This window comes from Macrobrachium rosenbergii, chromosome 14 (assembly GCF_040412425.1).
Source record: "Macrobrachium rosenbergii isolate ZJJX-2024 chromosome 14, ASM4041242v1, whole genome shotgun sequence".
Taxonomy (NCBI): Eukaryota; Metazoa; Arthropoda; class Malacostraca; order Decapoda; family Palaemonidae; genus Macrobrachium; species Macrobrachium rosenbergii.
Window position 1 is genome coordinate 26,848,031 of NC_089754.1, and position 24,354 is coordinate 26,872,384.

General features: G+C 34.5%; 2 protein-coding genes across 5 annotated transcripts in view; both read right to left on the reverse strand.

Annotated features, from left to right (window-relative positions):
• The window catches only part of LOC136845829 (aprataxin and PNK-like factor), a 39,019-nt gene extending 35,664 nt beyond the window's left edge, over window positions 1-3,355 (reverse strand). For 3 of the 4 annotated variants that reach the window (XM_067116213.1, XM_067116211.1, XM_067116215.1), the window contains exons 1-2: window positions 2,994-3,355; window positions 567-693 (exon numbers count right to left, since the gene is read on the reverse strand). In XM_067116213.1, coding sequence (XP_066972314.1) covers window positions 567-683 — 117 coding nt within the window. In that variant the 5' untranslated portion in view covers window positions 684-693; window positions 2,994-3,355. Of the gene's footprint in view, window positions 1-566; window positions 694-2,236; window positions 2,349-2,993 lie in introns of those variants that run through there. The other variant, XM_067116212.1, reaches the window with a different exon arrangement.
• Window positions 3,356-7,371: 4,016 nt separating this feature from the next.
• The window catches only part of LOC136845830 (U3 small nucleolar ribonucleoprotein protein MPP10-like), a 28,135-nt gene continuing 11,152 nt past the window's right edge, over window positions 7,372-24,354 (reverse strand). The window contains exons 3-10 of the mRNA XM_067116216.1: window positions 23,475-24,155; window positions 22,457-22,675; window positions 22,125-22,299; window positions 14,714-14,898; window positions 13,815-13,958; window positions 12,450-12,558; window positions 11,745-11,965; window positions 7,372-7,560 (exon numbers count right to left, since the gene is read on the reverse strand). Coding sequence (XP_066972317.1) covers window positions 7,414-7,560; window positions 11,745-11,965; window positions 12,450-12,558; window positions 13,815-13,958; window positions 14,714-14,898; window positions 22,125-22,299; window positions 22,457-22,675; window positions 23,475-24,155 — 1,881 coding nt within the window. The 3' untranslated portion in view covers window positions 7,372-7,413. The remainder of the gene's footprint in view (window positions 7,561-11,744; window positions 11,966-12,449; window positions 12,559-13,814; window positions 13,959-14,713; window positions 14,899-22,124; window positions 22,300-22,456; window positions 22,676-23,474; window positions 24,156-24,354) is intronic.

The window sequence follows — 24,354 nt, forward strand, 5'->3', positions numbered from 1 at the left end:
TTAATTCTTGTTACGTGTATATAAAAAAATGACTGAGGATATAAGGTAATAACTGTGCAGCTGTCATTTATTACTTAAAATCTTTATCTAGGCTATATTTATATGGTAGAAAACCAAACTGAAATTGGGGCTGAAAAATTAGCTGAAGACAAGATTTGGTACACTATCTTAGATTCACTGAACACACACGGATGATCAAATCAAATGACTTGACTAAAAAATACACCTAAGCATCACCTAGCTGAAACATCCAATCATCTAGGATTTGGGGTGTCAGAGGGTTTCATTCCAACAAAAGGAAAGGCTAATAAAACTAAAGAGTTTGTGGTGAGACAAATTAGAGTTTTAACAAGCCTGGAGCCAGACCATGACAGAGGTGAAAGCCTTCAAAATGAAAAAGATCTGAAGAGACAATCTCACAAGAAGATACGTACAAATGTCATATGAAGATACACAATTTGAATTTACATCTGCTTATGAACACTGAGATTTTGCAACATTACTTTCTGTCAACAATAAACTGAAAATAAAAATTTGATAAGCACACTGGAAACAATTAATCTTACCCTTAACAAAGAACCTCTCCCAAGTACAGCAGGCAAGGCAGGAATTATTTCAGGTTCATTTCGTTCATCTTCCCACTTTTCATCTGGGGCCTCTACTCGTATTAATGAAATGCTCATTTCTAGTTTCCTGAAAAAAAAAAAAAAAAAAAAATGTTAAATACTAATCTTATTAATTCCATATACTGTACAGTATATTAATTCTAAAATATTTTTATTATACACTCATATACCACAGACATCCTTCTAACCTGAGGTCACTCAATGCCTTGACCTTAACAAACAAAAGTGAACATTCATTCCATACAAACTTAAGGAAATGAAGAAAAAACCTTGGGTAAATTCTGAATGTTTCAGAAATTAATCTCAGTAGCAAATTATATCCTACAATGATGCATGAAAAATACAAAACGAATGACATATAGGGGTGCATTTCAACCTGACCTAACCTAGAGCACACAGCCTTTACCTGGACAGGGGGTTTTGACCCTCCCTAGACCCCTGTTTAACTAATCTAAGCCACCCAGTTCTTACCTGGCTGGGGAGCTTCGCTTCTCTTTGGAACCAACCCATAACCTAACCTAGTGGACCGTATATTAAAATAAATATTAGGGTTGTGACCTAACCCAAACATACCTAACCTCACCTAACCTAGGGCACTAGGTCCTTACCTGGCCAAGGGGAGGGGGGATCCCCTTCTCCATGGACCCCTGCACCTACCCTAACCTACTGTAACTGAAAATAAATAAAGGTTTTTACCTGATCTGACCACACCTAATCTAGCCTTCCCTGGGCAAGGCCTGGACCAAGAACCTAATATGCCCAGGTCCTTACTTCCCTATATGTGGTGTCACTTTGAAAAGGTTCAATACACCTTATCTTAATCAGAATCAGAACTTGCAAAAGTACCATGGGAACATTGGAATACAGTACATTACCGTATTTCACTTGCTTTACACTCAATTTTGCCAATTGACATGTCTGCACTAAAGGCACCATGGCTGCAAGCTGAAGCAAATTTTTTTAAACGCCAAAATTCCTAAATCCCATTAAACAAGTGAGACTTAGGCTAGAGCATAAGAACCACTAAGATTTTAGCACTCTTCATATACCCACATTTTTAGATAAAATTAACATATGAGGGGATGTTCAAAATACACTAACCATCCAAACCCATAATACATCAGGCCAAACAAAATCAGATCAGGAGCCCCATTTCCATTTACTTCAAAACATACACAAAACACTCAGAAAGAAACAGGAGTAGCAGTGTTCATCACTAAAAATATCTTGGTAACAGTATGATTGTCAGCCTATAAATTTTAGTATGCTTATTTTATTGAGAATACTGAGACTTAAGAACACATATAGGCTAAGGAACTCCAATACTGACAAGCGGTATGAAAATAAAACAGTACCAATAAAATAGCAAGAGCACTATGGTGCAGCACGTGTTACATACACCTAAGACTTCCCAAACAGTGTCCAAGATGTTAGGGACCACTTTGAAAAAAAAAAAACTTACAAAACATTAAAGTAGGCAGTGCATACTTTTCCTCATACATAACCTATGCAACTTAGGCTACTTTTTGACCATTGGTAATGTGAATTTGGTGCTGGTGAAAATTAATCTAGCATTTACGAATTACTGTAAATTCGCGTAGGGTACTTACCAAGAGTAACATCTTGATCTTGATGGAAAAACTCATAGGCTAAGGCTAGTCTATACTGGTTCCCGTCATAAGAGAACCAGGTGTAACAACTTATAAATATTGGTAGACTTAAGTAGTAGCTCCGCGGCGGCGATTTCCTTCTAACTTGACTTTTTCTACATTTTTTTAGTTGCTAATTATGGATTTACCTTCAATATTTGTCGCACGAATGTAATTAACCTGTAATTAACCACTGAAGTCCATCCAACAAGGGGTTTCCATACGCGATCTTCATGAGACAAAGCACGGGTAAGTCTGTTTTGAACGGTCCATGTCCTGTCCGGCAAGTGCAATAACTTGTTAACATGTGGGTACTGGCCCGCCCCAACCCAGTACTAAACACAGTGAAGGGACATTCCATTTGGCCGACAACAAACAAATGCACCAGTATCAGAAGCCATAAAAGTGTAGAAAACGCCAGTTTCCAAGGTAAAACCAGGCGCGGAGCTAATACTTAGAATTACCTAAATATTGTACCATAACTATCCTAAGGGGTTACAGAGGGTGGGATACACAACAACGAACATCCTTATCAACAAATTAGAAAACATGGGCCTGGCGGTCAAAATTCTTATCATACACGACAAGCAATCGTTAAATGTTATGGTTCATATCACAGACGACATCAATTTATCAAACCATTAGACTACCAACTAGCCCATAGAAACTGATTCGGCTACGCTATAGCCAAGGCCACTAGCCTATTATCCAGTCTTACCTGTTTAACTTTGGATACAGGAGTCACCTCTTTTTGTCACTTATCTTGCACTAAATTATGTTCGCTTTTATTCGAACATGGAGTTTGATTACGAAAACTTGCCGCAACTTGACTTCAAATGACACTATCAGCGGCGTTGAGCATGTTAAGTTACGTCTATCATTAGGCTATACTGTCAACTAAGATAATCACAAGTAAGCTCCAGTTTCAATAATTACGATAATTATTAATAAAAAATATTATTGCTATTTTTTAATTCGTATAATAAGAGATTTAGAGGACAAAAAAATAGACAATACACCATTTCTAAATAAACGATTCCGTAGTGTTTACATAGCGTGATGAAATACAAATATGAAAGTAAATATTAGATCACGACACATAAAATATTTTTTCCACAAGTACGGTGGAATATAGTAGAATAGCGGGAGGGCAAGGCTCTTTATGAAAAAATATGTTTAGGAAAATTGGGTAACTAACAAATGGGTCTTAGAATCAAAGATGCCCTATGCTGATGTATTTTGAAGATTTATTGACCTTGGAGGATAGATAAGCTTATTTAAATACTGCAATTTTGGGGTATATGGTATAAATCACAGAATTTTGGGGTACTATTGAGGCTTTAAGGATGGTAGTTGAAGTTAAAGAATAGAAACGCCAAGGAGTTGACGGAATTACAATCTGCTAGGCTACTGAATAGGTGATGGAATGGGGTTGTGTGGTATATGTGGAGGCAAGAATATTCCAGAGGAATGGGTGAAACTAAAACATGTTTATCTGCACTGTGAGAAACTTAATAAAGGTGGCTGTAAGATTTATAGGAGCATAACATTGTTCCGTTTATCAAATGAAGATGCTGGATCAATTAATAACTATACAATGTATGGTTTTGCTAGGTTTTATGAGTAAACTAAGATTTGCTCTCCTATAAAGACCAACAGTTATTCTACAGAGGAAACAGAAATGCAACAGCTTAACACTCTGTCATTGGACTTAACAGTATAGTAAATGATGCAGCCTACAAGGATGTTTCACTTGACGAGATAGCACCCATTCACTGAGTGACAGTTAGCTTTCTGCTTCTGGGTGGGTCAATTTGTAAAATCTTTAAAATCTAATTATAATTAGTACAGATGCTGAGAGAATAAATATCTAAGCTCAAGATAATAGAACCAGAAAACTGAAATACTGTACTTTGTCCATGCCCTGGCATGATAAAAACATTTTATTATAGTATTCCATTCTATTTTGCACTTGAATTGTTTTTATTAATATTTTAATACTTATAAAGATATATTAAAATCTGTACCAATCCATGCACTATAATAACAAGGGTATGAGCATTATAATACTGATCAAACTGTTGACAGAATATTAGTATAACCTAGATACCAACCAACACACCAACAGTGTGCTGACAGAAAACTGAATCAGGAATTGGACTAGAATTATGCAATGTTTGACAAAAAAAGGAGTGTGTGAAATTGAAAGAATGCCAGCATTATATGGCTAAAGTTAAAGAATATAAATTAATAATTATTTCATTGATGAGACTAAGTTAAACCTAATATTTCAAAAGATTCTGGTTACGCCAATCTCAACACATTAGTCTTATTTTATATTTACGTTATAGAAGGAAAATATATTTTATACTTTGCTCCCTGCACTTTCAAGCAGGGTCATATTTAAGGTTTAATGAAGTTTCTTTTTTTCTTGCTTTGTTTCCTATCATTCTCTTGCATAAAATTAATATGCATGCAATGATAAATGACACTGAACCACTTATGAGTGCTCTGTATTTGATTCAAAGGACCGTGAAATTGTTACCGTAATGGACTATATAACTGTTATCTCAAGATTTTTCTTTTTATAAACTGTGAGGGGAATAATAAATATATAATTAGCCTGATGAAGTAGGCAACAAAGAGCACACCCGGAGTCTGAATTTTACTAACCTAGTATATCAGATGTAGATCCTAAGGCTAATTCATTAGCCTACAGCTGACATGTTGAATAGCTAATGAAACAATACATTTCAAGTACAGGACTATAAATTTAGTTAAATTTGGAACTGGACTAATTATCACTAAAAAAGATATAGCTTAGTCTGAACTAAATAGGACTGGCTTCTGTAGGATATAGTAACAATTGTTACATAATCCTCAAATATTCACATTGACCTAAAACCTACATTAGATGATCCAACTTGTCCTGTGCCAAGCTTAAATGAACCTTCTTTGCTTAACTATATGCAGATACTCTGCCTGTTCCTATACCAAGCAATTATGTGGGAACTCTGGGGGTAAACCAAGGAGGTATTTGGGTGGAGGGGGAGAAGGGAAGGGAATGAAAGCTGGTAAGATACAGGGAAATACAGTAACCTAACTGTCTTAACCACATCTAACCTGATAAGCTAGGCTCTTACTCGACTTGAGGGCATGACCATAACTCCCACTTACCTGAAAAGTATGTCTTTTCACTATCATCACGTAAAATCTATCAGAAAATTGTAGTTCACTACCTTTGGAAATCTTGGGTGTTTCTTGGAGCTGTAAAATAACTTACTTCATGACAGTGAATATTTTGTTTCTTTAGTTTCTGGTACAAAAATAAAGAATCATCTTTTTATAACACTAAGAAACAATGTTCAAGGAGCAAAGCATAACGTAAATTCTGGAAGTTATGACACCCATTACACAAGTAGTATTACTGATAACACATGAAAGAGGGAACTTCATTACTACAAAATTGAAAATGTTCTAGAAAATATCTGGCTTTCTCTAGAAGGATTTATTTATAGATAACCATAAAATGTTGTCCTGTTTTCTAAATCATTAAAGAATCAATATGACTTAAAAACTGATTACTTCTTCATGCCATAATGTTCAAGTTTATAAACCTTCAGTTAAACAACTAACATAATGTACCATAATGTTATGAACATTTTTAGTTTTCAGTATTGCTTTCCCAAAGGCCTGGGTAATGGCTATGCACTTCTTTCTGATGCTGGCGTTGTAAAGATACTCCTGGATTCTGGATATGAGTTCATACTTCTGGTCTCAACTTCTGAGCCACTTTTATGACCTTACTATTCATCAGGGCCTAGTTTTCAAACTCAGACAGGTGGGAGTTGGGGGAGCATTTCTTAGTACAGTACAGTAATATTATGTTCCAAAGAGTATTTTTTAGTGTGCAATATATGAATGTAATCTGTGGTTTCTTACAGGGTAATGCTCTTGGCTTACTACTATTAATAATATACAGTATATGCTCATGTGATTTGACATAAAAAAAAAAAGTTACTTATATAGATAATGCTACAGTTTGCACTGATCTTATCTTTTGATTGTGGATTCTCATAACAGACATTCAGATAAAATTAGTGCATGGTGCCATTTAGGGGAATGTAGTACCTTAACAAAATTCAAAGTATACAAACCTAGGAAATCAGAATAATTTAACCAAATATTCTCACCATCCGCAATGTTCCTTTAACTACATGCAACTCACGTAAAATTCTAAAATTCTTGGCTGCAAATTCACTCAAGACACATATCTGGTCTATCTTTCTTTCAGTTGCACAAAATATTATATTGTACAGTACTAAGAAAATGTTGTAGGGTTTTTTGAGGCTTGTTTATTTAGAGGACATTTTTAGTCTGCCATATTTTGAATAAAATCCCATGGTTTTGTCTTCAGCAGCTGTTTTGCATCATTTCTTTACTCCTATATCTCTCTTTCAGTTCTGGGTTGGTTTTCCTTGGGCTTGTATCATTCTGCTTTTCCATTTACAGCTGCAGCTTGGGTGATAATGATAATAATAATAACAACGACAGTAACACTAATTTGGGCATTCAGTTTTTTGACCGCTGATTTAACAAATTAATGGAATTTTGGCTTGTTCTGTAATGTCCGCACCGTTATTGATAATACTCTTAGTAATAATGAACCTTTCTCTTTTAGCATATTTTATCAAAGGTTATCCAGTTATTGTTCAATGTATACCTGGTACTCAAGAGGAAGGAACCTAGCCGTATATGACAAACAAAGTAAAACAGTATCTTTTTTTCTTCAAGACATTAAGCAATCCATTTGGTATGATCATTCTCATATATAGTGCCCTCCAATATTTTCCATCAAGCAAATTTTATGGAATATTCACAAAGTATTAACATTTCTGAAATTCTCTGATAAAATGTCTAACCTATCCACTTTTTCAGATTGTGGATGAGGCACATTCAATCGTGGAAAATTATGTAGTTTACATTTTGAACCATGAAACCCAGGAGTTCTTTCATATTTACATTTTTGGTTAGTAATTACCCATTACAAAAATCTAAGTCAGTAAGTAGGGAATTAATGTGGTAAAACATGAACAGTATAGTAATATTTTATTATTAAATTTTTTTTTTTTTTATATTTACAACAACACCTTGGAAGCAGACGTTTTACCTTCACTTTTCTTTTTTTTCACTGGAGACTTTTTATCCCCTGAATTCTTGGTATCTTGCAATCTTTTGAAGAAAGCCTGAGAAGATCTGATAGCCTTGTTTTCTTTGCTTTCCAACTGTGAAAAATGATAAAACAAAAAATTAGGGGTTATCAAGGTGTCACCTCTAGATATGAAATAAGATTTCAAACAACACATTCCTGTTTTCACAGAAAATTGAGATACTACTGAAAAACCTGGAATGTAAATAGCCTTTGACCAGAATGCAGCCATAGTATTCATGCTAAACTAGTTTAAACTTCTTTTCTACAAACTTTTATACTGCCTTGAGGTATACAATATTGGTTGATTTTTGTGTACCCTTCTCATCGAGCCAAAACATAAAACTTGAAAATAATTAATGTTTCTAAATGCAAAAATCTTATTTTAATTTCCTGGACTGAAGCAGTCAAATAGCACACGTATAAGTAGACAATGACTAAACCTATACCATTAGGACTTCCCAGACAGTGAAAATTCTAAGTCAGAAAATTTTGTAATATATCTGACTTCATGTACTCCTTGTAAGCAATCAACAGTTAGGCTAGCTTATTTCATATCAGAATGTTAGGCTACACTTCACACATTCATATGCACTTAAAATCAATGAAAGAAATAATAAAAGTTCTGTAATGGTGAACGAAAAAGAAACAAGCATTTCATTACCACTGGATGAACTGCTTCAAAACAATGAATTGTGGTTGGCACTCACCAAAGTGATAGTTAATATAATATAAGCTCTTTAACATAAAAGACTATGATAAATACAAAAAGATAAATGCACTTTAAAATAAAATCATTAATAAAAATCAAATGATGGAAGAATGTACAGTAAGGACAAACAATAAATCAGAAACCCATCCACTGGATCTCAAGCTCTAACAGACTTTAGAAGCCTTGGAAAAAGATGTCTGCTGCTGAGCCATATGGGAACATAAAAGTAAGAAGCTTCCTTTGAAATTGAGCTTTGTCTCTCAATGAAACTTGAAACATTTTCTTGGACATAATGAAACAAATCATGAATAAAGGATCCTCCTAGGCCTACACAAACTCCATGGCTTTGCCACAGCTATTTTCCCTTCGTGATTTTAGCCTTTGATAGTTCTGCTGTGCGATGGAGTGTTACACAAAATCAGTCAACGAAATTTCAATAATAAGACAGAAGCATACATGCATGTATAACATCTATAATGGGAACAAATATGTGATATAAAATATACAGTACATGGCTACACAGAAAGTGAAAAACTGAAAGCAATTTGGTCCTGAATTCATGGATAATAAATCACAGAGGAGCAGAAAAACAGGTAGAGAAGTGAGTTATTGGATATTGCTACAATAAAGCTATGAAGACATTTTATGAGAAAAGTAAAGGGGGAAAAAATTACCTAAGATCACTCCTTCCTTGCCTACTTCACCAGTTTCCAGTCCATCAATGTTGAAAATGTTCAGTTGAAATGTAAAAAACATTCTAGCTGTCCTCCAAAGAGTGGCAACATTGTTTGTAAAATCCCATCTGTAGAGTGATTCATTCCATTTTCGCCAAGTGAGTAAGGAATTAAATGTCCGAATAAATCAACAAAAATATTTGGTTAGAACTGGCCAAAAGAATAAAGCTCTTTCTTTGCACCTCAGCAAAAGGTCACACAGCATTCACTAGTTCTATGGCAGTGTAATAAACATGACATCTAATCCTCTGGCTCCCTCTTGGCCTTCTACTCCTAGCAGATTCCACTCAAGCCCTCTTCACTCCTTTCTCACTCATCCTCACCAGATGCCCATACCATCTCAATCTTAACTCTCTTATCATATCAGTAATCTTTACCACTCTGGCACTTCTCCAAATTTCCTTATTTTCTGGCCTCTTAGTGCAGCAAGATCCCTAAAATACACTTCAGTATCCTTTGTTTCGCCTTCCTTCTTGATACCCATGTCTCTGAACCCTACATTATCACTGGTATAATTACAGTATAAACAATATTTAATTTCACTTTATTTAGCATTATTTTGTCACACATTACCCCTGCCACTTATCTCCATTTCACCCCTAGCTACTTTTATCCTACTTTCAATCTCAACTTCACATCCTCCTTCCTGTCTTAAAGAAGACACAGAGTATGTGAAATCATCTAACTGTTTTAAAGCTAGGACTCTCCTATATAGCCTACTCATCATATTTACCTTCATATTACCAAACTGAAGAGATTCCAGCCACTCTCTTACCCTTTATAAATTATTCAGTCTCTGCTATAATCACCAGATCATAAGTATTTAAAATTTCCCAAAGATTTTCATTCCTGATCCCTTCACTCAATACATAAATAGCCAGTACAAACAGAAATAGGCTAAGTGCCAATCCTTGATATAAAAAAATTTTTCACAGTTGTTACTACAAATGTCTTTGTTCTTTTTATTTACATCATTTCAACCAATCTAATTAACCCTTCTGGTACTCGCCTCTTAAACACCAAAACACTGACTTCCTTGCTATTTTGACAAATGCCTTCTCTAGGTCTATAAATGCACAGTAGAGCTTCAGAGCTTCTAATTTCCTTCCAGCTTTTTTTTCCTGTAACTGTCTTAATTAAAACGACAACAACTTCACAATTGCTCATAATCTCACATCAAGTATTCTTTCTAAAACTTTCAAAGGAAGTTCTATTAATTTTATTCAATTATAATTACCACACATATCTCTCTTCTGTTTAAACACACTTACCATCAGACCTTTCCAGTTAATTGGCATTACTTCCTCTTCCCAGATTGTCCTTAACAGTTCTAGATCCATTCTTTTCCCTATATACCGAGTACCTTAACATTTCAATATGCACCTCTGATGGCTCTGGTGCTTTGCCCTTCTTCATTTTACTTAAAGCCTTCTTTACTTCTGCAGATTATACCTCCATCAACAGCCCCTCCACCATCCCCAAATTCCCTTTTCCATTTTCTGTGTTTAAAAGCCTTATAATAATCTGATCAACTTGGTTTTTAAGTCATCATCCCTGGCAATACATCTCCTTCTGTATCTTTGATGACACCTGACAAACCCAAATCTTGTCTTGGCTTTTTCCTGAGCTTGATATTCTGTAAATATCCTTTTCACCTCCATTGTTCCTAGCTTTCTATTCAACACCTCTGTAGCTCTTCCAGTAGCAACATCCACTATCTCCTTGGTTTCTCTTTCTTCTTCTCTATATCATTCCTTGGCACCCTGCATGTCTTGCCTTCCAATCCTTGAAAGCCCTAGACTTCTGCCTAATTAAATCTTGTACCTTAATTCCACCACCACTTTCTTCCCCCTTTCTGAAACATCATAGCCACTTTTTCACCCAACTATTTCCTTTAAACCTTTCAGGTTATGCATTGTTGTGTTATTACTGCATTATCATTATTATAACAGACTATGTCACATTATTGCTGCAATTGTGTTTACAATAATTTTAAGACTTGCTTTTTTAAACAGGGTGTTGCCCCTACGAAAACAATGATCATTGCTCCATTCATACTTTAAACTGTTAAGTCATGGATGAATCCCTTGCACAGAAAATTCCACTCCACATGAATAGCTGCTTCCTGCACCTACACAAATGACTCATTAGCAGCATAAGGAACATCATCTACACACTGCATAAGTTTTTCCTCTCATCCACTCCTTGGGACCCTTTTCTTCACTATTACTCTCATTGTAAATACAAGATGGTAATCTCCAGTGGAGTTTCTTGGTGCATTATGGACTGTTACTCTTTTTTTGCCTAACTTTTGAAGATGGCATTACTAAATATTAACAGGCTCCACACTGTAAGGTGTATTCACAATTCTGAGCTGATCTTGCATATCAAAAACTTGCACATTAAAAGACATGCTGCAACTGATGAAGTCTAGCCAAAGTTTGTCACCTCAAAGACATACCTGGCAACTGAAGAACATTTCAGAGGCTTGAAGAACTGGTGATTATAAATTAAAAAATGTAACAAAAGTTCAAATGCACTTCCGTAATGGTCTTTGCCGAAGCACAGACAAAGTACGGGAGTAATAACTGTTACACAAATGGATGTTAAAAAAACTGGTGAGTTAGTTACCATACATATACCTAAGGGTCTACAATGAGCATACATTGTAATGCTTATTTCTGTCAATCATGAAACTGGTGACCCTGAAGACTCAAGAAATAAGGCATATATATGATTAATGGGGGTTATGATAAAACAATTATTCATTTACAATGCAGATTTTAGATTCTGAATAAAAAAAATTTTACTTACCAATTTAACCTGCTTAGCTTTAACAGCTTTCTCCACAAATTTGATAGTTGTTTTCATATCAAGTTTCTTCCCAGTGGCTTCACTCTTTTTAAGCTTTGCTTGTAATTTCTTTGTTTGTATTTTGGACTTCTTCTTCTGGATAGCTTTCTTAGCACGTCGGCTTCGCTTTCTATCAGTGTCTGTGAGTTCAGATTTACCTTTCAACTCTCCTTGGACAGATGCTGCAAAAATTCAAGTAAAACTGGCAATCACACAATTACGCATGATTAGAAAAACTGGAAATCTACTATAATACATTTTCAACTTTACAGTATAGAAAATTTTTCTGAATTTTTCAACAGTGAACCCTGAGGGTTAGCTTAAAATAAGCTTTTGCCAGCACAAGACTCAACTACTCTTAATGCAATAGTTAAATGGTAGAAAAGTAGAATATAAAACATCAGCCAGCATTTGCAAACACTTTTAATTACAACAAATTTGCACTTTTCCTAGGTATACAACCCTGGAGTCTTTCACTTGGATATACCTGATTCACTTGTTGAAGCTTGGTAACAAGGTGCTTCACTCTGAACATGTGCATTCCCTAAAACTCCTCATATGTGATTCCTTTTTCAAATTGTGATGATAATTAAATCATCATCAAAGCTTACATCAAATGTTCTCTCAAAAGTCTAACTATACTAGGCAAAGACTGCAACCACTCACCAAGAACTTCCTGAGGTGCAAGAAGAGTGCCTTCTGAGGCTGTAACCGGTGTAGCCTCCTCCATGGTAATAGCTGGAAGGTTGCTCTGTATTTTAACATCTGGTGCAACCTGCAAAAGAAAGCATAATTTGAACAGGAACATTTCAAGGGTTGCACAGAGATTTTAAACTGCCTTGGCTGATACTGAATGATCTAAAAATTTTAAAACTTCAAACATTAGCTCAAAGCTCTGTTAATTAATGCTTCATGTGCAATAAAAAGTGTACAATGTTCCACATAACTAGGTACAATGGCAGTAGTCATAAAAACTACTAAGTTTTTTGTTTAAAAAAGTGTTCAGTTTAAACAATAAGTTACACATCAAGCTATACACAAAATATGAAACCTTTAACCTACATATGGTTTTTTCTAATATAAACCTTTAGTTTACATGTGCCTAATTCTGCAGTTAGGAGATCACTGGACAAAGAAAAAGGTGAAAACCCTAAAATACCTAGCCCTGGTACTTTGGGATGACAACGTGCATACAATCAATACATACCGTATATTAGGACTAAAGTTGGAACATACACATCATGACATAACTAGTTACTCAATACAAACGCCAAATAAATACACAGATATAATAACCTTTTAATTGACTGAAATGAGTGACGATACCTATTTTACCTAGGGTTGTTTATTTGCACTTAAACAAAATGTGCTAAGTTATGAAACTTTTAGTGACATAACTTATATGATTTAAGGCCAAAAACTGACCTAGCACATGTCTGGCTAACCTCACGGTTCTAAATGATCTAAAAGCATTGGGATGACAAGAAACTATAACTCCTATCCATAGCTGCCTATCTATTAAGAACATAAAAAAAGTACAAACTTTCTCCACAGGAATGACAAGGTATATGGTAAATATCAGCAGAGACCTCATAATAGACTGTGCTAAGTGTGAATGAGATGTGCTCAAGAACAAACAAGTGGTAGGGGTCTTCCTGCAGTGACAGAGAGCTAGAATAATAGAAGACCTATGTTTATTTCAGTGATAATGCCATCTCTTGAGTAACAACCCAGCAGCAAGTGACATACTCAAGTAAAATCAGAGGTATTTCCTATGTGAAAATAAATCTTACATGGTAATATTACAGGCAGCCTCCAAGTTTCAGCCATTCAAAGAAATTTCAAACAAAAGGCTTGAGCAGTAAAAATACAAAATATCTCCTTATGTAACTAACCTGCATGCTACTAAAAACTCTAGAGTAACAAATATTGCACTTGATAAATAATATTGAATTTTTCCACTTTCTAGAATCAGACAATTTCATTCGAATTTTTAAATACAGGTATATAATAAAATGATAAAAATAATACCATTTTTGGTGTGTAATGGTAATTAGTGAGAGCATCTAACAAGCTAAACAAATAGTCCATCTTCTCAGATATTTCTTTGTGCTCTGGCAATTCTTCTTCCTTTTTTTCCTTTACTTCATTCTTCTTCTGCTGTTTAAGATACTCCTGTAAAATTAAGGGAAAAAATGAGGAGAAAATGAAAGACACAGAATAAATTCAAAACCATTACTTAGTAAACTCAAAGCATTATCTATTTTACATGATAAATACCAAAAACAAACAAATTTCTACAAGGAACGAGACAAAACAAAGTCAAAATATCACTCTTGAATATCTGCAAAATAAATATTAACCTGAGAGAGAGAGAGAGAGAGAGAGAGAGAGAGAGAGAGAGAGAGAGAGAGAGAGTGTGTGTGTGTGTGTGTGTGTGTGTGTGTGTGTGTGTGTGTGTGTGTGTGTGTGTGTGTGTGTGTGTGTGTGTGTGTGTGTGTGTGATTGATTTCCAATTAACTAATGCAATAGCTACAAAAGAAAATTGCAAATTTAAAATCTTGACTCGCACTTCATACCACATAACTTTAATAAATTCAAATTATAGTAGTGATTTTGTTTATATGCTTGCTCTATTTACTGTAAATATTAAAAGTGGAGCTACTATAGCATGTACTGAAATGTATTTTGCACAATATATGATTCCTATTATTACTGGAGCTGCACTGTCTATTTTATAAAAATATAACTCAAAAACACTATGATGAACAATGGTAAATGTGTAAACAAACAATCACTAATGGAATCCCAGAAATAAAACAATAAATTCATTTCAAATGATACACCTCAAATATCAACTCAGGAACTGTGAAGCCACAGAAAACAATCAAAATATAGTATACAAATTTTTTTCTGAAAATATTCCTCACCTCCTCATATATTTCTGCAAGACTCTTTTTACTTTTCTCTTGATTCAGTAAAAGTTTTTTCTTATACTCAAAAGGGGTGATGTTGGGTTTCACTTTACGTACTACATCATCCCAAGCCTTGGATCGGATGCGGCTTAAAATGATTTTTTCAACAAGTGTCGTTGTATCTTCTGTTATTACTGGCCCTGAAATGTGGATATTCACATTATTTTTAGAATTCAAACAAATCTAAAAAATACAGAAGTAACAGAAACCAAACTTTAAAATATTCCACAATGAACAAAGATGAAAACCTTGATTAACCAACAGGCTATTAAGCTATACATTATAGATAGAGAAAACAGAAGAGAGCAAAATGGATTGACTATTCCTTCCTAACTTATTGTCTATCCTCTCTCCCCTCTCCTTTTCCCTGTCCCTCTCCAATATCACTGACCCACTGTCATCACTAGAGGGCTTAGAGGATGGTAGTAGAGAGGTGCTTTGATGATATTAGGCATCAAGCCCCAGAAGCCTTGCACCTCAGCTGCTGTCCTAACAAATTACTGTATAGTTAGGCCTTTTATTCCTATTGGTGTCAATTTCATTCTTCTTTCCTTTTTCTATTAAAACAGGTTTTAGATTAAGACTCTGGAATTATTAAAAAGGTTATATTCTTCTTCGTCGTACGTCACTTCGTCCAACATCTCTTTGTCCATTCCTTTTGGTCCAACGTCTCTTTGTCCGATGATTTTTTAGTCCAACGTCTTTTTGTCCATGAGTTTTTTGGTCGAATGTCTTTTAGTAAAATATCCTTGACTTTTGTTGGTCTATTTAGTCAATGACTGCATGTAAAACTTGGTAGTTTGGTCTTTAGGTAATCCAGTGATTCCTCGGTAGTTAGGTCGCTATTATGAGCAATTTCCCAAAATGGAAGTAATGTTTTGTTTTGGAAATTTTAGTAAACTTAGTTTTTGCCCATGAAATCGAAAGGAAGTACCAACACAATGGCAAGATTTATAACGCCATCAAAAGGAAAAAGGAAAGTAGCTGACGAACACAACTACGTTTATGATTTTCACTCCCACATTGTAAAACTGGAAAAAGATTATTGGCAGTGTCAACTTAGAAAATCGTGCTCAGCGCGTATACATACAGTAATGCAAGTGGATACTCTAAGAATTGTGTATGTGTCAGCCGAGAACAAACATCCAGCAAAAGCAGCGTTAGTAACAGCGAGAATCGCTGTAGCTGAAATGAAGGATGAGTCAGTTGCAAGCATTTCAAATAGTGTGCATAACATTATATCAGAGAGTGTAATGAGTCTTGATGACAACACCTGTGCTCAGCTTCCTTCCATCCTGGTGCTTTCACGAACACTCCATAAGCACAGGAAAATTGTCAATGGTACTCCTACTCTTCCAAGTACCAGACATGGATTTGATATCCCAGATAGCTTTAGAAATCTTAGTAATGGGGAACAATTTTTACAATTTGACTCTGGCTCACAAGATACCCTCCGGATTTTAATATTTGCAACTGACGGTGGACTAAGTGACCTTGCAACATTTGCTATATGGTCATGTGATGGAACTTTTAAGAGTGCGCCTAATCAGTGGGCGCAGCTATTCTGTATTCATGTGCAAATTGGAGAAAGCAGTTTTCCGCAACTATGTACTTTGTTACCCGATAAAACAAAGACAACTTATCTGCGACTATTTTCACAGTTGAAAATTGTGCATCCTTTGGTTAACCCAAGTGAACTGATAGACTTTGAAACTGCCATTGATAGAGCATTCACTTCTGTTTTTCTAAATTGCTCAATAGCGGGATGTTTGTTCCATTTAGGGCAATCATTATATCAGAAAATTACTGATTTAGGATTACAAGAAAAATACAACAGTGAATCTGATTTCTGCTTAAAAGTAAGGTGCTTTTCAGCATTGGCCTTTCTTCCAGTAGCTGATGTTGAGGAAGCCTATGAAGAGCTAACAGATGATGATGAAATTCCTGGAGAATTTATTAGTTACTTTGATGTCAACTATATGGGTTTAGTGAGAGGTCATGGCAGAAGGAGAAGAAGAGAACCTCCATTATTTCCAATGGAATTATGGAATATTAACAATAGAATTGTTAAGAACTTGCCAAGGACAAATAATGCTTTGGAAGGATACCATTCATCATTAAAGTTTTCTTTAGGAGCAACCAATCCTAATATTTGGCGGCTGATTAAAAGTTTGGAGAATGAAACTGGCTTGATTCAAACCAAGATAACTCACATTCACCGAGGGGATACAGTACATAAACAAAAAATATATAGGCAGATTAATCAGCACATACATACTTTGGTTGCACATTATGATGATTCTGAAAAATGGAATTTTTAAAGGCTATTGCTCACAACCTGCACTCTTTTTAAATGTCTCCAATAAATTTTTTTTATATATATATATATAAATGTCTGCAACAAATATTTTTTATATATATAAATGTCTGCAATAAATATTATTTTTTTTAATTTTTATATATAAATGTCTGCAATAAATATTAGATTTTTTCTTTTGTATTTTTCATTTTCTGGATGTACCTTTAATTAATGTAACAAATCCAACAAATTCGCAGAGAAAAGCAGACGAAATCGGACAAAAAGACGCTGGACTAAAGAATCATTGGACTAAAAGACGCTGGACCAAAACCTGATGGACAAAAATACTTTGGACAAAATGACTTGGACAAAAAGACTTTGGACAAAAAGGCTGTGCACGATTAAAAAAATTCAACTCTTGAAATTTTTTATGGAGTGTGGAGATGGACAACGTGCTTCTCCACCCTCAGTGCTAGGTCCAATCCAGCAGGACAGATAACCCTTCCAGCATTGACAGAAAAGTGTATATTCAGGTAAGTCTCCAAAGCCAATTGACATTTTCAAGGCAGCAAGATTGTTCCTCCCCTGGTAGGGCCCACCTGGGTGGAGGGAACCCATACTGAATTAATTTTACATTTTCCATCTAATGAAAGTAAATCTTCAACCTTCGACTACAGCACAGCCTTCATTCCCCCTTTGGATTCTTCCATTCAAGCAAAAAATAAAGAAACTGAACTAACATCATGACCTACTTAGGTGACAAATACAAAAAAAAAGAACATACAAATAAAAATTCAGCAGGATCCAGCCTGACCTATTCTGACTCTGGAAACAAAAACTGGTCAAGGTTCTTAATATCTGAATGTGAAAACCAAATATCACAAAGACTTGAGAAAACTACCTGTTAAACACAAATTCAACAGCTGAAATGAATTTATGCAGATAACATAGAAACACAAAAATACCAAATATCAGCCTGAGAATTACCCTTGCAGTACATTCAAAAGATAACTCAAAAGTTCAAGCATCAAAACATTACACAATGAATAGAGTACATGGAACAGTCATATTACTCAAAAATAAGGCTGAAAAAACTGAATAAAAATTATTACTCTTAAAAAGATACAATGCTGTGCAAAATCGTGAAATCTATTTTAACCCTTAAACGCCGACTGGACGTATTGTACGTCGACTAAAATTGTCTGTCAGGTGCCGACAGGACATACTGTACGTCGACTACAAAAAATTTCAACCTTCGGTCAACTTTGACTCGACCAAAATGGTCGAAAAATGCAATTGTAAGCTAAAACTCTTACATTCTAGTAATATTCAATCATTTACCTTCATTTTGCAACAAATTGGAAGTCTCTAGCACAATATTTCGATTTATAGTGAATTTTTGAAAAAAATTTTTCCTTATGTCCGCGCGGTAACTCGGCCGAAAATTTCAGAAATTCTCTCGTCATTTTGTGGTAATTTTTGCACCGTTTTATATTACCCGTTACATAAAGTTTTATATATGAAAATGTGTGCAATTTCACGTAAAATACAAAAAAAAAACCATTGTTGTAGCTTTTATCAGTTTGGAAATATTTTCATATAAATCACGATAAGTGCCAAAATTTCAACCTCCGGTCAACTTTGACTCGACCGAAATGGTAAAAAAACGCAATTGTAAGCTAAAACTCTTACATTCTAGTAATATTCAATCATTTACCTTCATTTTGTAACAAATTGGAAGTCTCTAGCACAATATTTCAATTTATGGTGAATTTGAAAAATTTTTTCCTTGCATCCGCGCGGTAACTCGGCCGAAAATTTCAGAAATTCTTTCGTCATTTTGTCGTAATTTTTGCACCGTTTTATATTACCCATTACATAAAGTTTTACATATGAAAATGTGTGCAATTTCATGTAAAATACAACAAAAAACAACCCATTGTTGTAGCTTTTATCAGTTTGGAAATATTTTCATATAAATCACGATAAGTGCCAAAATTTCAACCTTCGGTCAACTTTGACTCAACCGAAATGGTCGAAAAACGCAATTGTAAGCTAAAACTCTTACATTCTAGTAATAACCAATCATTTACCTTTATTTTGCAACAAATTGGAAGTCTCTAGCACAAAATTTCGATTTATGGTGAATTTTTGGAAAAAACTTTTTCCTTACATCCGCGCGGTAACTCGGCCGAAAATCTCAGAAATTCTTTCGTCACTTTGTCATAATGTTTGCACCGTTTTATATTAGTCATTACATAAAGTTTTAAATATGAAAATGTGCGCAATTTCATGTAGAATACAACAAAAAATAACTCATGGTTGTAGCTTTTATCAGTTTTGAAATATTTTCATATGAATCACGATAAGTGCCAAAATTTCAACCTTCAGTCAAATTTGACTCGACCGAAATGGTCAAAAAATGCAATTGTAAGCTAAAACTCTTATATTCTAGTAATATTCAATCATTTACCTTCATTTTGCAACAAATTGGAAGTCTCTAGCACAATATTTCGATTTATGGTGAATTTTTGAAAAAACTTTTTCCTTACTTCAGTGCAGTAACTCGGCCGAAAATCTCAGAAATTCTTTTGTCACTTTGTCGTAATGTTTGCACCATTTTTCTAATAGCCGTTACATAAAGTTTTATATATGAAAATGTGCGCAATTTCATGTAGAATACAACAAAAATAACTCATGGTTGTAGCTTTTATCAGTTTTGAAATATTTTCATATAAATCACGATAAATAGAAAAAATTTTGACCTTTGGTCAACTTTAACTCAACCGAAATGGTCGAAAACTGCAATTGTAAGCTAAAACACCTACAGTCTAGTAATATTCAATCAATTACCTTCATTTTGCAACAAACGGGAAGTCTCTAGCACAATATTTCGATTTATGGTGAATTTTTGAAAAAAAATTTTTTTACGTCCGCGCGTTACGAATTTATGCATCATTTTGTGATCATATTTTCTCTGCGTTGCTTTGATCGTTTTACAATTTGTTATATACCAAAATCATCGCAATTTAGTGTACAATACAAAGAAAAAAAAATAACTCATTAGCTTTAACCGTTTTGCTCACAGCGCGATTTGTATACAATTATATATGAAATTTTTTTCGCGCTGTCATATACTTCAATATTTATATATGATAATATTTTTTGTCATTTCTGATGGGTGCATACTAAACTTCAGGCAATGAAAAAAAAGGAGCCAAAAATTAACTCTTAATCTTAAAAACTAAGCGTGCTGTGATTTTTTGAAAAAACTTTTTTTCTGCTTCAGCGCTAACTCCCGAATGCCGCCAGCATACGGCAGACACTTTTGTAAATAGAGGCTCGGCGTTTAAGGGTTAAGCAGGAAAATTAACATTTTGGGTCAAAATAGATATATATATATAAACCCTTAAAATGCAAAAATTGCAGTAAATATGGACACTCAACAAAAAATGCCACAGGAACTGCAGATCAAACCATCACACAACAAAGTGGAACTGTGGTGAACCAACTCACATAAACTGTGGTCAAAATCCTCATGCAAGATCTAAAGAGTGTGCACATTAGCTATGTATCAAAGAACTAAAAATACTTTAAGAAAGTACTGGAATGTCCATACGAGAAGCTAAACTGGAACTGAAAGTAAGACTGTTTAATAATCAAAATAACCACATAACAAATAAAGTAGAAAAAATCAGTACAGTGGATAAAAAAAATATAATACAAAGATCAGAAGAAAATACAGTCCAAAAACTTTATAGCACTACAGACCTAAACCCATATGATGTAAGATCACAGAAGAAATTTGAGGGAATTAACCAAAACATTATAGATTATTTAAAAGAAAATCACCAAACTGTTTTTGAACTTCAAGGTAATAAGAAAAGCCCATCAGAAAGAACTGCCCCTAAAACCAAGAAAAAAATACCCCTGACTACTTTATATGTTAGGCATGCTGTGTAACAGGAACCACTGTATCTTTGATAACAGTTTCACTCAACTGTGTAGTTAGTAAATATGGTATAAATTTTCATTCACGAATTTCAACATATAAAGTTTACATTTCCTCCCTCCCTCTCATTTAACCAAACTACTACAGTGTTTTCTACACACCTACACAAGATTTTAAAAAAAAAAAAAAAGCACTACTTTACACTTTTCCTGATGTTCTACACACCTACAGTACATAAGATTTTAATAAAAAAAGCACTAATTTACACTTTTCCTGATGTTTGGTAGCAAATATGAGCCCAGGTAAAGTGCAGCATACCAACAAATGCAATTTGCAATTACTTCACAATAAAAATCAGACCACATACTTTAATCACAAGGAGGTCCATGCAACTGAGGGCAATGAAGCAAGTGGATTTTTCTACATTTCTACTATAGTCACGTGATGTATCCCAGTCCTAATCCCCCAACCCCCTCCATATCAATATGCCAACCAACACATCACATGATATTTGCATTAAGTCAACCAGCTAACATACAGTATTGAGTAAGCTTGCCTGGGTGAGCCGGAATTACTAGAACTAACTGATTGCAATTATGATTGGTTAAATGCATATCAGCCCTTGAATGGAGAAGTGCGCAGACAGAAAAAGCAGATAGGAAAGGGATTACTTGGGCTGAAATCCTCTCCACTTTTATAGGAATAATTTCAATGACAAGATATGCATAACATTCACACTAATGGATAGACACATGGACAATCTCCCATCCTGCAAATCTATGTGCAAATCCATGCAGGCGATGGTGGTAGGAAATCAGCGGAAGGTGACTGACATACAGTGATAGACAGACACTTGGGCGTTTTCTCTTCATGTACACCTATGCATGATGGTCTATCTCTGTACCAAGTGTGACTGAAATCACTTCAACTAAGCAGCAGAAATTGCAATGACAAGGTAAGCATGACAGATACACTGATGGGTGGACAAACAGACGAAAAGAGGAAAAAATTGTAATCATCAACTCCGTCAGTAGGGGGCTAAAACTATGTAGGTACAGTGCAAGCTAAGCAGATCTAAAGAAAGATTAAAAGCACATAGGTAAGTGACCACTTACTTTGCCGAGCAGCAATGTTATACTCCAACTGCTCTTCTAATGTTGAGTTTTCAGGACGATCAGCACTAACGGCTTCACCTTTCAAAAACCATGGTTTCTCAGCAACATTGTCCTCTTCTAAAGTACTCATCAGCATGAGCTCTCTTTCCCTATCTTTCTCAAATGTAGACTTTTCCTGAAAATGATGATTAACTTTGATCATTTTTATTAAACTGATTTAACATATGATTTAAAAATGCTGGAGTACTGTATATCTAGACATAAAATGGAATCTCTCTCTTACACTTCATCTTGTATAATTTACGTGTTGTATTCCAGGCCTTTTTTCTCACCTCCTTCTTCTTCAGTCCTAGTAACTGAGTAACTTCTTTTTCACTTTCTTCTGAAGAATCATCTAAGAAGTTTTTCTTTTTATTACCAATAGGATCTTCATTGCCTCCATCTTCACTGTTCAATGCATCACTGTCACTGTCTTCATCTTCCTTCAATTGTGATGACTTTGTGAATTCTCCTTTCTCACCACCAAAGAATGCCTCATACATAACTCCATCCTAAAACATAAAAGTAGCAAATACTGTAATTCACGGTAAAAAGAATAAAAAATTTGCATCTAAACTACATGCTGAGTAAGAATCTCAATGAAGTCTATCTCTGTGGCTTTCAGACTAAATGGCTATAAACTTTAATTATAGTAACATTGTGAATGCTAGTTGTTTACCAATAAGCATTAAAAAGTATATCCAAATATACTGAGTCTTAAAAAGAGGGGATGGGCTGTAATAAACAATTATACAATGGACAATACAAGAAAATATGTGGTTAAAGGCAAACACATACAAAACAGACAAAGAGTATCCACTACAGTCACAAATAGAGATCAATTACATCTACTTCTGCAGTCTTGACAATTTTTGAGGTTCAATGTCTCAAAAAATCAAAACACAAAAAAGTTTACAAAAGTGTGGTGATATATTATCAAAAGTACATTAGAGATATGAAAACACTGAAATGATACAAGCACAATTACTTACACACATATTAAAGACAAAATTGCACAAAACTGATCTGAATGAAAAAGTTATATCTTCATAAAACTTCCTTAAACATGCATTTAAAATTATTTTCAACCATTTTATGTAAAATAAAATACAGTATATGTAACAAAATTATCATAAAATATGGAGTTGGGTTACATATTTGCATTACAAATCTTTCAAAAGCCCTTTTCATATAGTACTGAGATATATGTAACCATGCTACTGAGACACCCCCTTTTTTTATTTAAAATCTGTTGAAATTTTATTAACGTATAACCTGGGGAAAAAGAACTTAATTCAATCCATCACTTACTTCACTTTCTCCATCAGATGTATCCTTCATTAAATCAATATCGTCAGAATCCATATCATAATTATCACCAATAGCATCGTTGTCTGCTACCCACTCACATTCTCTTAAACTGAAGAACTCAGAATCAACTTCAGTCTTTTTGAATTTTTTATGCTTGTCTCCTTGCTTTTTCACTTCTTCTTCCACAGCTTTTTCCTTCTTTTCAAGCTTTTCATTACTGTCTTCATGTAGTTTTGTATCACTCTTTTTCAACGTTCTTGAGGGTTGTTCATCTTCATCAGAATCCTCCATTCCTTCAGGGGCTATAAGTTCATCAAAATTATCTTCTTCATTATCACTATCATCATCAAACACCAAATTCAAACCGCCATCAATATTTGAGGGCTCTTTAAATAACTCCTCATCACTTGATTCAAACATTCTTGAACTTTCTTCCCCTTCACTTGCATAATCTGATCCTTCCTCCATTGCTTTCTCATTTTCTGAGTCACTTTCACTAAATACACCATCATCAACACTATCTTCATCTTTACTTTCAGCTTTGTTTTCAAAGAATTTATCATACTTTGCCAAACTACTTAATTTTGCAACATTAAAACAAAGGTTGACATCATCCAAGACATCTAAATCATCAGGAGCTGCCAGCAAGCTCTTGTTTTGAAGTTCTAGTAACTGCCATATCTGAAAAAAAAATGAACTTTGAAACAACTACAATATGAATTAAGAAAAAGTAATACAAAGAGAAGGCATGGCCTCAGTTACTCAATAAAACAATTCGATTTTAGGGCTGCAAGAAAGCCAGTGCCAATCTGGGGAACTGATAAAAGCACATGGTGTACGACAAAATTTTAAATTATCGTGTACCAGTTATATAAACCTG